This window comes from Bicyclus anynana, chromosome 5 (assembly GCF_947172395.1).
Source record: "Bicyclus anynana chromosome 5, ilBicAnyn1.1, whole genome shotgun sequence".
NCBI classification, from domain to species: domain Eukaryota; kingdom Metazoa; phylum Arthropoda; class Insecta; order Lepidoptera; family Nymphalidae; genus Bicyclus; species Bicyclus anynana.
Genome location: NC_069087.1, coordinates 7,341,925 through 7,358,377, shown reverse-complemented (window position 1 = coordinate 7,358,377; position 16,453 = coordinate 7,341,925). Strand labels below are relative to the sequence as shown.

The following is a 16,453-nucleotide window of genomic DNA, read 5'->3' as shown; positions in this document are numbered from 1 at the left end:
GCACATTATTTAGAACTAATTAGTAGGGAAGATATTTACGAGTAAATAACTAAAAAAGAAGTGAAAAAAGTTAGCGATAATTTTTAATGCGTGGGTAAACATTTTAGTATATAACAAGCGTTGAAATTGAAAAACAATTTCAAAATCCCTACATTATGACTGAGTTTCGAGTTTTCGAGGTTTTGCCTTACCGACTCACCTGATAATAATTTTTAAACTTATTAAAACGGTCTAACTACTGGTGCCACCAAAGTTATAATAAATAAAATAAATATAGGTAGGTAGTACAATACACGCATCACTAGGTACTTAGCCCCAATTAAGCGTTTACTTACCCTGTGTTATGGGTACTAGAAAGCTGATTTTATCATATATACCTATTTATTACTTATAAATATTAAATAAGTACCTACCTAGGTACTTCATCATCATCATCATATCAGCCGATAGACCACCACTGCAGGACATAGACCTTTTGTAGGGACTTCCAAACATTACGATACTGAGCCACCTGCATCCAGCGAATCCCTGCGACTCGCTTGATGTCGTCAGTCCACCAGGTGGGGGGTCGGTCAACACTGCGCTTACTAGTGCGGGGTCGCCATTCCAGCACTTTGGGACCCCAACGTCCATCGGCTCTTCGAACTATGTGCCCCACTCATTGCCACTTCAGCTTCGCAACTCGTTGAGCTATGTCGGTGACTTTGGTTCTTCTGCGGATCTCTTCAATTCTGATTCGATCACGCAGAGATACTCCTAACATAGCTCGTTCCATCGCCCACTGTGTGACTCTGAGCCTTCTTATGAGGCCCATAGTTAGCGACCAAGTCTCGGAACCATAGGTCATCACTGGCAACACGCACTGTTCCAAGACTTGTCTTCAGGCACTGAGGAATTTCGGACGAAAAGATGTCCTAGGTACTTAAAAATAGTTATATACTGGTGCTGCAGCTCAAATGTTTTAATATTCGAAGATTGGTACCTATCGCACTGAAGTCTGAAACGATATTTCATAATAACAGTTCAATCATTGTCTTCTTACTCTCATTGTTATTGCACAATATCATGAAAAATGTGGTGTAATTGGTACTATATCTACGGTCGATTATTTACGTCACTCCTCAGTTTGGTAGTTTCGGTACTGGACATTCGACGTTCTGTAGATAATAATGTAGATAAATGTTGTTAATTTACAATTTAAAACCGTAATTAGTGAAGTTCGTAAGTTTATAACAATTTAAGCTCAATTATCAACATGGAAGTAAGTAAGCCCGATCACGAGATTTTACATAAACTACTTACTGGATACTAGATATACTATCACTAATCTGTGCTTGGAGTATTATTGTTGTTTGTTCTCAGTTCTATGTCGCTGTTACTGTCAGTGTGCTATATTTATTTTGATTTGAAGCTTCAATTGACGTTTGTGATTTGAAGCAAGTACAAGCAGAGCATTTTGTACCTACCATAGATTAATAGATACTACGTATATCTACTTACTTATATTAAAAATTAACCCTGAAGCCCTGAACCAAAGAACACTAATACTCCTAACGGCTGAACCTTGAACCACAAACGTCAAATGAAGGCCTTGAATTCTATCGCGCCACAGATTAAACACTCGCGCCATGCTGCTCTAAAAAGTTTTTGGGCTATGTAGTTTACGCGCGAAATTTTAATGCTTTACATTAAAAAAATTCCTCAATGATATAATTTTTATTCCTACCTTTTTACATTACTTTACTCCTTTATTTAGTCTTTTTAAATTTTTCTCGCCATAAAAACCATCCTAGAACTTCAAAGAACATTTTAAAAAAATAATTGGCCAAATTGGTCCAGGCGTTGTTGAGTTATGCGCTTACTAACGCATTTTGCGTTTCATTTTTATATTATAGATTAATGTATTGATGTGCCTATTGAAAACCATACAGCATTGTCTTGAAGATCGCATTTGTGTACCTTACCTTTCTATGGTCAGAACATCGATACATACCTAGTTCCTTCAATCTACTAAAGGAGGTGTAATTGTTTCATCGTGCTAGCCAGTGTGTAAGCACTGACATTTTAGCTCATAGAATTGTGTACTGTCACCGCGTACACAAAAAAATTTGAAATAATATCTTATTTTTCTAAAAAATATTATTTTATACGATTTACAAATACAATAATACAGCGGTAATAGTGCATATTTTATTATTGTGGTTCGATCAATTGAGTTTCTTAATGTAAACCACGTGCACGAAAAATGGCGCACGGAGCATGGAGACAACGGAAGCCAATCCTTCTGTTGGTTCGTACTCAATGGCGCCTGAGAGGAACTCCATACACGAGGATACTTCGAGTTTCAACAGCGGTTCTAACAGTGAGCAGGAACGAGAGGAACCTCAACAGGAAAAAGGAAAACTGACCTCACAGGTAACGGTCGATCCTCGGATCGACGCGTTATGCGAACAGGTGAGTTTGCTCACTAATTTTATTATGCATCAATCCTGTGTGTCTAATATGACTTTGAATCAGAATGATAGACCTACTGGTTGAAAAACCAAATGAAAACAATAACGATTTTTTAACAAACCCGTCGATAGTATGAAAATCCTTATATTTAGGTTTTTGCAAGACTGACCTGGACGATAAAAATATTCTACAGCCAGGTAAAACGCTTACGTCGTTTAATCGAATTGCAACTTTTTTATTCACCTACATGGCAACATATAAGATATACGAAAACGTTAACAGATATGTTAGCTACACCACTACTAACGCTCTGCTATATCAAAAAGAGCTATTGCAATCGGGTTTACAAGAAATCATCGGTTGGACTAACATAAATCCAACCTACCTAAATATCGATACCCTCTTTAATAAATTTACTAAAACTTATGGAAAATTGTCTTTGTCTTACAAGTTATCCGAACAAAGTTTACATATAATTGTTTGCGATAAAGAGCCAAATGTATAGAATCAAGGTGCAATTAGTTATGATAATAAATTCTGGATAAAATTATCCAAGCGGCCCTTAGCAATATACTCCTAGTGGAGTGTTCTCATTTGATAAAACAAAATTGGTATGCGTTTATTCTCTTGGTGGCCCACATTTCTGGCTATCACCTCCGCAATCTTCTAACAATAGAGAACAGCTGAAGAGAAAATACAAAGAACATACATTTATGGGTACAGTCACAAAGTAAAATAACGGGCTTTCGAATACCCTTATACAAGAAACCTCTTCTTTTAATGCCCACAGAAACAATAATGCGTCAATATGCAACCAAGGCGTCACCGGCCATGACGAAAGTGATACAAAAATTATTAGACCAACATATACTGAAAGTAGTTCACAGGAAGATACTCAGCTTTTATCTCAAAGCTTTTTCTCCGGAACAAAAAAGGTGGCGTCCGATTTTCGACCTCCGAGAACTAAACAAATTTGTAAAAACGAAACATTTCCGTCTGATCTCTCATGCTTCAGTTCCCAGCTTTATACAACCTGGAGACTGGATGATAAAGCAGGGCATTTCTCAGGTCTATTTCTACATACCGGCTGGATAATCACATCGACCGTTCCTGAGAATCAGCTACAAAAGGCAATTGTACCAGTTGACATGTCTACCTTTCGGTCTGGCGCCAGCACCTCATCTTTTCTCATCTGTAACATGTTGGGTTGCGGAAACCCTACGTGCGAAGGGCTGTCGGGTTCTGGCATACCTAGACGACTCCCTTCTGGTCAATTATGACCAATCCAAGTTATGTCTTCAGGCTGCGGAAGCCGTGAGGCACTTGGAACATCTGGGCTGGCTCTTCAATTACCAAAAATTAATCTTAATACCTACCCAAGATCTGGATTACCTTGGTATTCATTGACAGACCTCCAAAAAATTCAATATCGTTGCCCACAGTATAAACATTCTCAACAAAGCCCTGAGCAATTCGACGTTGAAAGGTCGTATCACCCTTCGCGAATTACAACGGTTGGTGGGCCTATTAAACTTTGCCGATTTTGTGATTCTCAGACGCAGACTAGACGGTCGCAATATTCAAAGATTCCTCAGAAGTTTCGACAGGAAATGCCCCCGTCTAAAACAACTGATTTCACAAGTAGTGGAACAGGAGATAAAATAGTGGCTCGGAGCCACATGACTCAAGTGGCCAGTACATCTACAACCTGCATCCCACTTCCTGGCAACGGATGCCTCAGATTCAGGTTGGGGTGCTCAATCAAAACTACTGTCAGGAATTTGGTCAGCTCAGCTAAAAACGATGTTGATGAGCTCCACAAAAAGAAGCTGTATGCAGTTATAACGGCGATCAGAAGGAACACAAAGGTTCTACAAAATCCCCATGTTCAATCAGACAATCGAACATTTGAAGCGTACGTTCGAAAGGAGGGTGGATCAAAGTCACTGGACTGTTGAATCTAAAGATCGATCTCTTACACATGACAAACAAGTTTCAGATCACGTTATCAGCTTATTACCTTCCATTCCGCTACAACATTATCGCAGACAGACTGTCTCACGAAAAACCGCCCGCCAAGTGCCATCTACTTCCTCAAGCAACAAAGGAAATCTGCATGAAATGGGGACGACCCGAGATAGAATTGTTTGCTACACAACATTGCTGTGGTATCGAATTACGTCTCGATAGACTGCAGAGATCATAGACATGCTACATAGATGCCTTCAGCAGACCGTGGAGACATCAACTAGCACGAGTGTTTCCTCCTTCAAATTTATTGCCAAAAGTACTGACACATCTAAACAATGTGACAGGAACGTCGCTAATAGTGGCACCCGAGTGGCCGCGTGCTTTTTGACTGCAGAATCTGAAAGCTAGAGCATTGGATCACCCACACGAACTACAAAGCCTACCAAAGACCTTGATAGAGCCACGTCACAGTGTCCACCTCAGGTGCACACATTGACCCCGAAAGTCTGGACAATTAGGGGTGGGGTGCCCAAATAAAAGAATGGTCTACTCAGGAAAGAAAAAAGTTAAAGACAATCAACCTTGTCAACCTACTTACCAGCCATCAGAAAATGGTTAAACTGGTGCGAAACCTCCCAAGTAAATCCTAAATCTCCCCAACCTGCAGAGTTAACAAAATTTTTGATATATTAATTTTTTAAATGAGAAACTATCTTATAGCAGAATCTTAGTACATAAATCCGCTGTCTTAATTTTCATAATAAAACATGCCCTTAAGGCTATTAGTAAAGCTAAACCTAAAGTCGCTAAGTCAATTTCCATATGGGATCCCGAGGTTGTGCTCAGATGACTTTCATCACAAATCCACCTAAATATACCCTTTTTGAAATGTCTAGGAGAACGGCTACATCAGCGTGGTGTCTTGCAACACAGGTTTTGTACCCGGTGCGAACACCGGTCCCCACATTATCACATAATGAAATTGTAACCTAACACAGTTATATTGTTGTACATATTATGGTGTGAAGAGGATAAATAAAATTTCAATTTCAATTTCAGCTACGGTTTTGTTGCTAGCATCGGGTCGTAGAGTTCACGACTTTACTTTGCTAAAAATTGCAAAAGATAATTTTTGTGATACTATTATATAATATACAACGTGTCCCAAAATTCAACGATAAGCGGGCGCCAAAAGATTGACCTGCTCATGAGCACTTAAGGAAAAATAATAAAAAAAATATACCTAAATTTTTTTTTTAGTTACAAAATAAATTTTAAAATTCTTTGAAAATTTACACCTTGTATGATATTTTGAACTACCGCAGCTACAATTTCTTAAATATGCTTAAGATTTTTTTTGTATCGGAACCTAAGTAGTACTACTATTCACCACAACTCTTAAAAACACCACAATGCCCGCAGTTTTTACACAAAAAAATATCAAAATATTTTTTTTCCCTCAAATTTTTAAAGATTTTTACTTTCAGTCTACTTTGACTCATGGTCTTGCAAAAAAAAGTATGAACACCGCTATGGCAAGTTATTTTCAAAGTTGACGCAACTAATCAAGATTTCAAAATAGTATAATACCCTAGGATAACTAGTCGCAAAAAAAAATATGCGTACCATTTGTAAACAAGAACTAAATTTCTAAAATGTTTTTGCTCCTAGAAATCACTTTTACTTTATGCACAAAATGATGTGAGTCATACGTTGCAATTTCCTAGAATTTTAATGGAACGAACGATAACATTTAAAAATAAGAGAGAGAGAGAGAGAGAAAGATAGCGATAAGTATACGTTAGAGAGGGATAGACAGATGTTCTTTGTTGAATGACAATGATGCAGGTAAAGAAAATCCTGTTCCCAGCAAGTCAGTACGCTCTGCTCCTTTGTTTACTGCGCAACTTTCCGTATTCAATTGACGTGGCTCTCGTACTAACGACTTTTGGCTTTGCATTTTGGACTGGACTTAAGTGATCTGCAAACTGAACTGACCTGGCATTATTTTGGACTGTGCCTGTGTTTTGTGAATTGGACTTTTGGTGTATTTTGGACTGTTTAGCGTTATCATGCCGCAACCATACACGCCGATGGAATACGCTAACATGCATCTCATTTATGGAGAATGTCGGTGCAATGCTAACGCTGCTAGCAGATTGTATCGAGAAAGGTACCCAAACGCTCAAAGATATCCAGATTATCGGGTATTTATGAATGTGCATCAAGCGTTTTCGGAGGGTCGTTTGCCGTCAGCTAGAAGAAACGCTGGAAGACCTAGATCGGAATGCGATGAAGAAGTTCTCAATGAAATAAACATTGATTCAACTACCTCAGTGCGTGCCATAGAAGCAGCTACGGGAATCCCAAAAAGTTCAGCACATCGAATACTAAAACGTCATCGGCTACACCCATATCATTACAGACGTGTACAAACGTTACTATCACGGGACTATCCACTGCGGATCGCATTTTGCCGAGTGATGCTTCAAAAGCATCGGGAAGATCCTCAGTTCTTGGATAAAGTACTATGGTCGGATGAAACAACCTGCAAGAAAGATGGCTATTTAAATCTTCACAACCTACACAGCTGGAGCAATGAGAATCCGCACCTGATGAGAGAAGACAAATCCCAATATCAATTTAAGGTCAACTTATGGACGGGCATTTTAAATGGAAAAGTGATTGGGCCTTTTGAATTACAAGGAAACTTAGATGGGGACAGTTATTTGAACTTTTTACAAAATGATTTGCAAGAATTACTAGAAGACGTCCCCCTAAGCGACCTTCAAAATATGTGGTATCAAAATGATGGTTGCCCAGCTCACTACGCTCGTCCTGTGAGACAATACCTAGACCACGAGTATCCGGGGCGTTGGATCGGGCGACTTGGTCCTATCCTATGGCCACCCCGATCACCCGACCTAAACCCCCTGGATTTCTTTTATTGGGGTTGTCTCAAAGACAGGATCTACGCAAAACCGATTACGACATTGGACGAGCTTCGGCAAAAAATCACTCAGGCTGCGGCACATATCAATGCTAGAAGATATGCGCGAAAAATAAAACGGTCGTTTTTAAGGCGATGTCGTGCCTGTATTAATGCCGGTGGAAAACAATTCGAACATTTACTTTAATGTTGTGTAATTAAAATAACAAACACATTTTTGGAACATAGTAAAATTTATTACTAACAACAAGAACAATTAAGAAATTTGGTTCTTGTTTACAAATGGTACGCATATTTTTTTTTGTGACTAGTTATCCTAGGGTATTATACTATTTTGAAATCTTGATTAGTTGCGTCAACTTTGAAAATAACTTGCCATAGCGGTGTTCATACTTTTTTTTGCAAGACCATGAGTCAAAGTAGACTGAAAGTAAAAATCTTTAAAAATTTGAGGGAAAAAAAATATTTTGATTTTTTTTTGTGTAAAAACTGCGGGCATTGTGGTGTTTTTAAGAGTTGTGGTGAATAGTAGTACTACTTAGGTTCCGATACAAAAAAAATCTTAAGCATATTTAAGAAATTGTAGCTGCGGTAGTTCAAAATATCATACAAGGTGTAAATTTTCAAAGAATTTTAAAATTTATTTTGTAACTAAAAAAAAAATTTAGGTATATTTTTTTTATTATTTTTCCTTAAGTGCTCATGAGCAGGTCAATCTTTTGGCGCCCGCTTATCGTTGAATTTTGGGACACGTTGTATATACTTAATACCGGAATTTGGTTCAAAAAATGATTCTCACTCATATAGACAATCGGTATGGAAACTTTCAAACATAACGACATATACATATGCCCAGTAACGTTAGTCAGGTCTTTGATTGTTAAAAGTAAGTCTAAAATAGGCAAAGTTAAGAACTTAAATAATCTCTTTATTACATATTACATACTAGGTAATACACCTAAAGCTGCTTCTCGTTCTGTAATAGGGAACTGGGGTCAAACAGCTCCTATCCAAAGCGGCATTGACGCCTCCCCAGGCAGTTGTAGATAAGTAGTAGCATCTTTATGATGGTCAGATAACCAGCCGATTGACGATATATTATTGTGCGAAAACTGGAAATCATCAGTCACATTTTTTAATCATTATTGACGTGAAATTGATTTTCCTAAAAATAAATATGATATATATTTTTAAAACGTTCAGCGCGGTGTGATTTTTGCCAAATAAGTGTTACGCTTTTGATCTTAGTTTATTTTCATACAATTAAGATTGCTTAATATTTTGGTTCTTTTTATTATCGTACGATTTTTCTTCAAAAATTTAATTCAACTGTAATAATACAAACGCTAGTACAATTTTCATTTTACATTTGTAATCAAAGTACATAAAAATTGATTTCTTTTATTTAAACACATATTTGCTTATATATAAAGTAGCAAAACCATGATAAAAATTATAAGCAAAAGTCAAATACCTAGTTAAATTAACAATTAATTTGATGTCAGATCTTACTATCGACATCATCATCATCATCATAGCATTGTGTCTATAATATGTTTCACCAGCAGATAACAAACACGTCTTCAAGACAATGCTGTATGGTTTTCAATAGGCACATCAATATAACGGTTTTACATAACAATAAAACCGATATTATGTGCCGAGAGGAAAACCATACAGCATTGCAGGAAGATCTTCCTGGTGAAGACTATGAGCTAAAATGTCAGTGCTTACACACTGGCTAGCACGATGAAACAATTACACCTCCTTTAGTAGATTGAAGGAACTAGGTATGTATCGATGTTCTGACCATAGAAAGGTAAGGTACACAAATGCGATCTTCAAGACAATGCTGTATGGTTTTCCTCTCGGCACATAATATCGGTTTTATTGTTATGTAAAACCGTTATATTTTGTACCGGGCGTGAGAGTTCAATTCATCTATACTTATAATAAATCTGTAGAGAGGTCAATTCTGTACATGAAATATATTTCCAAAATAACTATCAGGGGGTGATTAGTGATCGATACTGATGCCAAAAATGCAATCAGTAAAATTTTTGTCTGTCTGTCTGTCTGTCTGTCTGTCTGTCTGTATGTTCTTTATAGAAACAAAAACTACTGGACGGATTTTCACGAAACTTGGCACAATTATTCTACATACTCCTGGGCAGGTTATAGTATACTTTTCATTACGCTACGATCAATAGGAGCAGAGCAGTGAAGAGAAATGTTGAGAAAACGGGAGAAGTTACTCAATTTTTTAAGCTTCCGTCGCGTGTACAGCTTTAATGGTTAAAGTTACATAGAAATCATGTATGACGGAAATGTTCTCCTTAAAATTATCTATAAAAACACAACAGGATATATATGTCTATCTTTTATGGTTGACTCACAATAACACGTGTAACTCCCGATAGCTTAGCAGTTCGGAGCTTTCTAATTATATTTGTATACTCTTATGTTTATAACACTCATCACTCATCCCTAACTAAAAAAATTAACATTATTACCTATTCAATAAAAAAAGAATCATAAAAATCGGTAAAGAAACACCAAAGTTATACAAGAAATACGCTAAGCAGCCATCGCGCGTGAATACTAATTCATGCTATATGGATTATTTTTGTGTACCTAACGGTTGCCGCGCTCGATGCGACTCGCGGGGGGGGGGGGGGGAAATAAAAATAAGAAGGTAGGGTAGGGTAGGGGTAGGGCAGGGGAAGGGTAGGGTAGGGGTAGGGTTGGGATAGGGTATGGTAGAGGTAGGGTAGGGATAGGGGTAGTTGAAAGTTTACAACGACTTTCACGCGGACGAAGTCGCGGGCGTCCGCTAGTTTTAATAATAAATACTAAAATATTTAGAGCCTCAATAGCTCAACAGTAAAAGCGGCCAGACTCTACATCGAAGGAGTGGTAGATTGATCCCCGCCCCGATTGGACTGGACTGTCGTACACCGACTAGTTGGAGGAGAATAATGGTCATATTTAAAAGATAAATGTTTTGTTTCAGAATATTCAGAGTACTGATGAGCCTACTAATATTGGTGTAGTTGAAGTTACTGAAAGCAATATTGACGATGTGATAGGTAAGTTTCAGCTTTAAGTGAGTAAGAGCCTAAGTCATAGTCGATATCCTAAGTATATCTTAATAGTTGTGTTTAAGTTGATGCTCAGAAGTGCTTGTAGAACCTACTCTATAGGTTTTTATGCTAGGTTAGGTTAGTTACTTTTTAAGAAAACATTACCGTCCTTCTGATACAATCGGGTAAACGAGAATTGGAATTGACTGGCTACCCCTTGGTGGTACACAATCATTGGCGAAGTTTACCATCGAACTAATGGGTAGGTGTTTAATTTAGATATTACTAGTCGACGCCGTGCGGTTTCACTCTCGTAATTCCCGTTCCCGTAGGAATACGAGGAGAGTATATAGCCTACATAGCCTTCCTCGATAAATGGGCTATCTAACACTGAAATAATTTTTCAAATCGGACCAGTATTTCCTGAGATTAACGCGTTCAAGCAAACAAACAAACAAATCCTTCAGTTTTATAATATTAGTAGATATATGTAGATTTCCAAATTGTTCCAGCCTCCAACGATTTGGTGTTAATGGTATTTTATCGTAATTGGAGAACGTCGGACAGAGATCGTATTTTATCCATATTTGATGGTGTTGCAAAGGAAATTACGAAAGCTGGATTGAATAATGGCAAAGTAGCATTGGCTAAGGTAGATTCTGATAATGAGGAGGCCATCACAACAAAATATGACCTGTACGTGAGCAATCCTAGAATTGTGATGTTTGCAAATGGTGTGCAATCGAGAGAAGGGTGGTTATGCAGATGTAAGTATTAATAAAACTCTTGTTTATTAAGAACATCTTTTAGCTAGGATAATTCTCTATTGCCTCCCGAGTTTTACTAGATACTTCTGATAGAGATAACTAAACCGTATATTATTCACAGGCAAACAAAGCGTGGAAGGTTATGTAGAGTTTATCAGAGGAAAGCTAAGTGATCCAATTATAGTAATCAATAGTTTGGATGAGCTTCATGATCTCAATGAGAACATAGGGCACATAGTTGCTTGCATAAACAGCAAAGACCAGCCTGAGTATGATATCCTTCGTAAAGTGGCTACCAGCCTTAGAGAGGAGTGTCGATTCTATGTGATGTTGGATGATTCTGCGCAGCGAACACACCTAAAAGGTATCTATACTAGAGTAAGAAAAAAATTCTCTTGCATTCAGCTAACCGTGCTAGAAGGCTCATTGGCAATGAAGCAATAACAAACTCTAAATTTCATCGCCGCCAAAAGGTTGCTTGTCTATTGGTATACTACAATAGTGGATTGTTATACAAGGGGCTAAAAAGACCCATTATATACGAGGTATTTTTAGGGCCCGAGACGAAGGCGAGGGCCGCCTAAATAGAAACCGAGTTTATAATGGGTTTAGCCCCACGTGTTGCACTCTTTTCACTACGATTGCGAGAAAATAAAATAGTTTAGTACGATATTCAATGATTTATTTTAATTGAAAATTAAATGTACAAAGTCTACAATTTTGGATATTAAGGGAGATGCTTTTACCCAGTAGCATAATTTCCGACTACTGTGAAGATGAATAATGTACTATGTAAGGTAAACGTGGGAGATAATAGTTTAAAAAACTCCTTTTGTAAGTGAATCCATTCGTTGTTGTTTTCTCCACTTATTACATTTTTCGTAGGTAAGTATTTAAGTAAATGCGTCTCGACTTTGACTTTCGTCTCGATGGTAACAGATTGAAAATTTCATCCATCTCTAAACTAGGATCACCATTCTCACCAGATGAAGACAACAATTACAATGATTGTTGAAAAATATGTAAGTTACGGTCACAAATTTACAATGAATTTCTGAAAAAAAATCAAGTGTGTATTATTCACGCCAATTGGTTTTTAAATTCTCGTTTTTTAATTTTATTTTTTTCACGTGTGAAAAAGGCAAAGGTATTACACCGTAAAGGATTTCCCATGTCTTCAAATCTCGCTCTATTTGCAACTCAATAAAAATTAAAAAAAAAAATGAACGCATGCCACAGACAAGAATGCTGCATTTCATTCCAGTTTAAAGTTTTTTAATTTATTTTTCAAAACAATCAGGGCCTTATCTATAATGATTCTATTTTCGAATAAAACCTCCTCCGTTTTATAGTAGGCTAGTACTTGGCTAGTACTCGTAACATACAAGAATTAAAAAACAAAATTACTTTAGCCTCTAGAGGCTAAAATGCTTGTTTAGCCCCGCTGTGGAGTAGTAATATGACAGTGTTTTTGAGCAAGAGTAGTGAAAAATATATTTCGGGGCGAGTCTGCTCAGGAACTGTTAGTCTTGTGCCACCTTCGCCGTTCTCCCACAGGACAGCTAAGTATTGCAGAGATTTGCACCGCTACGTCGTCGATATTTCTCGTAGGTACTAAGCGGTTTAGTTCCTCTTTCCTTGAAATGCTTGCAAAGATGTGGAATGCTTTTCCAGCATCTGTTTTCCCCAGCACCTTCAATATCATCATCATAATCTTCAAGTCAAGAGTTATGGCATTTTCTGGGCAAGCGCGTTCCACCATAGGAATCTGAATCATCGCTTACCATCAGGCGTGATTGCACCTAAGAGCTCGCTTATACCTACTTATTAGAAAAAGCTAAGAAGAGACGTTGAGAAGTCCAGTCGGGTCGACTGTAATATTCGTTTGTAATTCCTATTTACAGGTCAACTAAGTGTAATGATTCGATCAACAGGAGGAACTATCGTTGCACTTGACGACACATACAGCGGATCTATGCTCAACTTCACTGACATGTATACTTGGGCCGTGCAAGCAATATTTCCTCTCTTACAGGAAATCAACTCAGAGAATGAAGAAAACCTCTCGAAAAAGTACCCATGCATCATTTTATTACACATACCCTCCGACACACAAACTGTGAAGCTATATAAAGAGGCCATAAGAAGAGAATATTCACTTGAAGAACGTAAGTTTGCAGATTTTTGTACTTCCATATCTTAGGCTTCGACAATGTGAAATTTTACTGAAAAATTCTTGGACGATAGAAACTCTCGATATTGGACTACGACTTCTACCCAGGATCTTGTAACTTGAAAAAGATGGAAGCTTTATTAATTGGAAACGCTGAATCATTTGGCAACAAAGACCTTTTTTAAACTATCATTGTTTGGCAATAGGTAATCTAGACGTCTTTGTCGGAATGATGCTCATTGTATATGTATAGTGCCACCACAGAATGCAGATGATCCACAAGCAGCGTGATGAGGCCGGTGAAACCTGCAACCTGCTGCAATGGGGTCGCTGTTTTCGCCTTTTTAGTACTGTAAGGTCCCTTGTCCTTACCTCCTCTCGATGCCAGCCATAGACTGGCCGCTCTCGCCCACTACCGGTGTATATATACACGAACACTACCCCACTACCGGTGTATATATACACGAACACTACAAGTACCTAAGTATATGTTTTTGAAAATGCGGCGATCGCCATTCCTGGCCACCGGGTTAGAAAAGTTTGTGGCACTATAGTTTTGACCGAAACCTTTAGTTAATAATGAAACTTAATTATTAATGATGATTAAAACTAATAATTAACCCAGGGGTAAGGGACCCAAGGGGCTGGAATGGCGACCCCGCACTACAAAGCGCTGTGTTGGACGACCCCTCACCAGGTGGACTGACGACATCAAGCGAGTCGCAGGGATTTGCTGGATGCAGGCGGCTCAGGCTCGTGATGTTTGGAAGTCCCTACAAAAGACCTATGTCCTGCAGTGGACGTCCATCGGCTAAACTGATTAGGTATCCTAAAACTCATAATAACGTATATTTTACAGGCTTCAGCGTCTTACTGGCTGATGGCACACAACTTGAGCACTTATTGGTGCGGTTTGGAAAATCGGTCGCTGACCTGCCCTTAATTGCCTTTGAATATTACAACGAGATACGGCTCTATGATTACAATATTCTTTTGGAACCTGGAAAACTCAATAAAACCACCAAAGACGTAACGGGCTATCGGTTTGATCAGAACTATGTCTATGCAGGTCGCCTAACATCAGTTGACACTAAAGACGAAGGAATATCTAAACTATTTGAATGAAAAACTACTATGAAAAACATTCGTTATGCATTTGTCGTGCCTTTTATGAGAATGTGACATGAATTAAAGAAAGATTTAAAATTATTAAGTTCTGTTATTAACTGTGTGTGTATTATGTGTATGATGGCTGCCAGTCAATCCCTCTCAATGGCCTTAGAACTTTTTTAGGGTTCCATAGTCCACAAGGAACATTTATAGTTTCGCCTTATGTCCGTTTGTCTGTCCGCCCGTCTGTCCATCCGTCTTAAATAAATGAAAATACACTTTCAAACAAAAAAAATAATTATTCATATTGGTTCAGGCGTCTTCGAGTAATCGCGCAACTTAATATATATTCAAAACTATAGAGTCAAATTGAAAACCTCCTCCTATTTTAAAGTCGGTTAAAATATATAGGATATAACGTATGTTACCAAATTATGTTTTCTAATAATAAAATAAAAATGTATCTTTGCAAAAACGCCATCTTTAAATTATTTGTGGTACTGTTTCATCACTTACTGGGTATGTAAGCAGACTGCCTACTGGTACTTCAAAACTCTACTAGATGGTGTTACAAGTATCTACCTTTTGACAAAAAAAATACGGTCGAAATGAGAAACCTCCGGTTTCGGTTTTTTGTAATCGGTTAAAAATTACAAAAATATTGTGTTTTAAATATAATAAAATGTTCTGGTTTTGTAAAGAACAAATAGGTTTTAAAGTTGTCCAATATTATACAAGCCGAGGCACATCATTATTACTTGCTAGCGATTGGAAGTTCCCTTAAAGTACGTAAATTCGCTCCCAGTCATTAACAACTGAATAGTGATCGTTAAATATTCAATCACCCGCTAACCCCTATTTTTATTAAAGAACTAGCGGACGCCCGCGACTTCGTCCACGTGAAAGTCGCTGTAAACTTTCAACTACCCCTACCCTACCCCTATCCTACCCCTAGCCTACCCTACCCCTACCCTACCCTACCCTACCCCTACCCTACCCTACCCCTACCCTACTCATTAAGGCTGCACTTCTTTATTTATTCCCCGCCCCCGCCGCGAGTCGCGTCGAGCGCGGCAACCGTTACACAAAAATAATCCATATAGCATATGCACGCGCGATGGCTTAGCGTATTTCTTGTATAACTTTGGTGTTTCTTTACCGATTTTTATGATTCTTTTTTTATTGAATAGGTAATAATATTAACTTTTATAGTTAGGGTTATGAGTGATGAGTGTTATAAACATAAGAGTAGACAAATTTAATTAGAAAGCTCCGAACTGCTAAGCTATCGGGAGTTACACGTGCTATTGTGAGTCAACCATAAGAGATAGACATATATATGCTGTTGTGTTTTTATAGATAATTTTAAGGAGAACATTTCCGTCATACATGATTTCTATGTAGCTTTAACCATTAAGGCTGTACACGCGACGGAAGCTTAAAAAAGTGAGTAACTTCTCCCGTTTTCTCAACATTTCTCTTCACTGCTCTGCTCCTATTGATCGTAGCGTATTGAAAAGTATACTATAACCTGCCCAAGAGTATGTAGAATAATTGTACCAAGTTTCGTTAAAATCCGTCCAGTAGTTTTTGTTTCTATAAAGAACATACAGACAGACAGACAGACAGACAGACAAAAATTTTACTGATTGCATTTTTGGCATCAGTATCGATCACTAATCACCCCCTGATAGTTATTTTGGAAATATATTTCATGTACAGAATTGACCTCTCTACAGATTTATTATAAGTATAGATATTTGCCACAAATAAATATGCCCAATATTACTGTTTCCCTCCAACTAGTCGGGAAATACTGTATTAGAATAGGGTACGACAACAGCGGTCAAACCACCATCCCTCAGTCACTCCGACCGCTTTACCATTTAGCTATTCAAGCTTTTTTTGGGCATCTGAGCAGCGTGTTAACCAAAGCTCCATCTCT

General features: G+C 37.9%; 1 protein-coding gene across 1 annotated transcript; it reads left to right on the top strand.

The window, feature by feature from the left end:
• The first annotated feature begins 1,131 nt into the window (after positions 1-1,131).
• LOC112045339 (endoplasmic reticulum resident protein 44) lies at positions 1,132-14,593 on the top strand. The gene is made up of 6 exons (XM_024081485.2): positions 1,132-1,261; positions 10,389-10,464; positions 10,971-11,225; positions 11,347-11,589; positions 13,130-13,393; positions 14,258-14,593. The coding sequence occupies exons 1-6, from the start codon at positions 1,256-1,258 to the stop codon at positions 14,521-14,523; spliced, it is 1,110 nt and encodes a 369-aa protein (XP_023937253.2). The 5' UTR covers positions 1,132-1,255; the 3' UTR covers positions 14,524-14,593.
• The last annotated feature ends 1,860 nt before the right edge of the window (positions 14,594-16,453 follow it).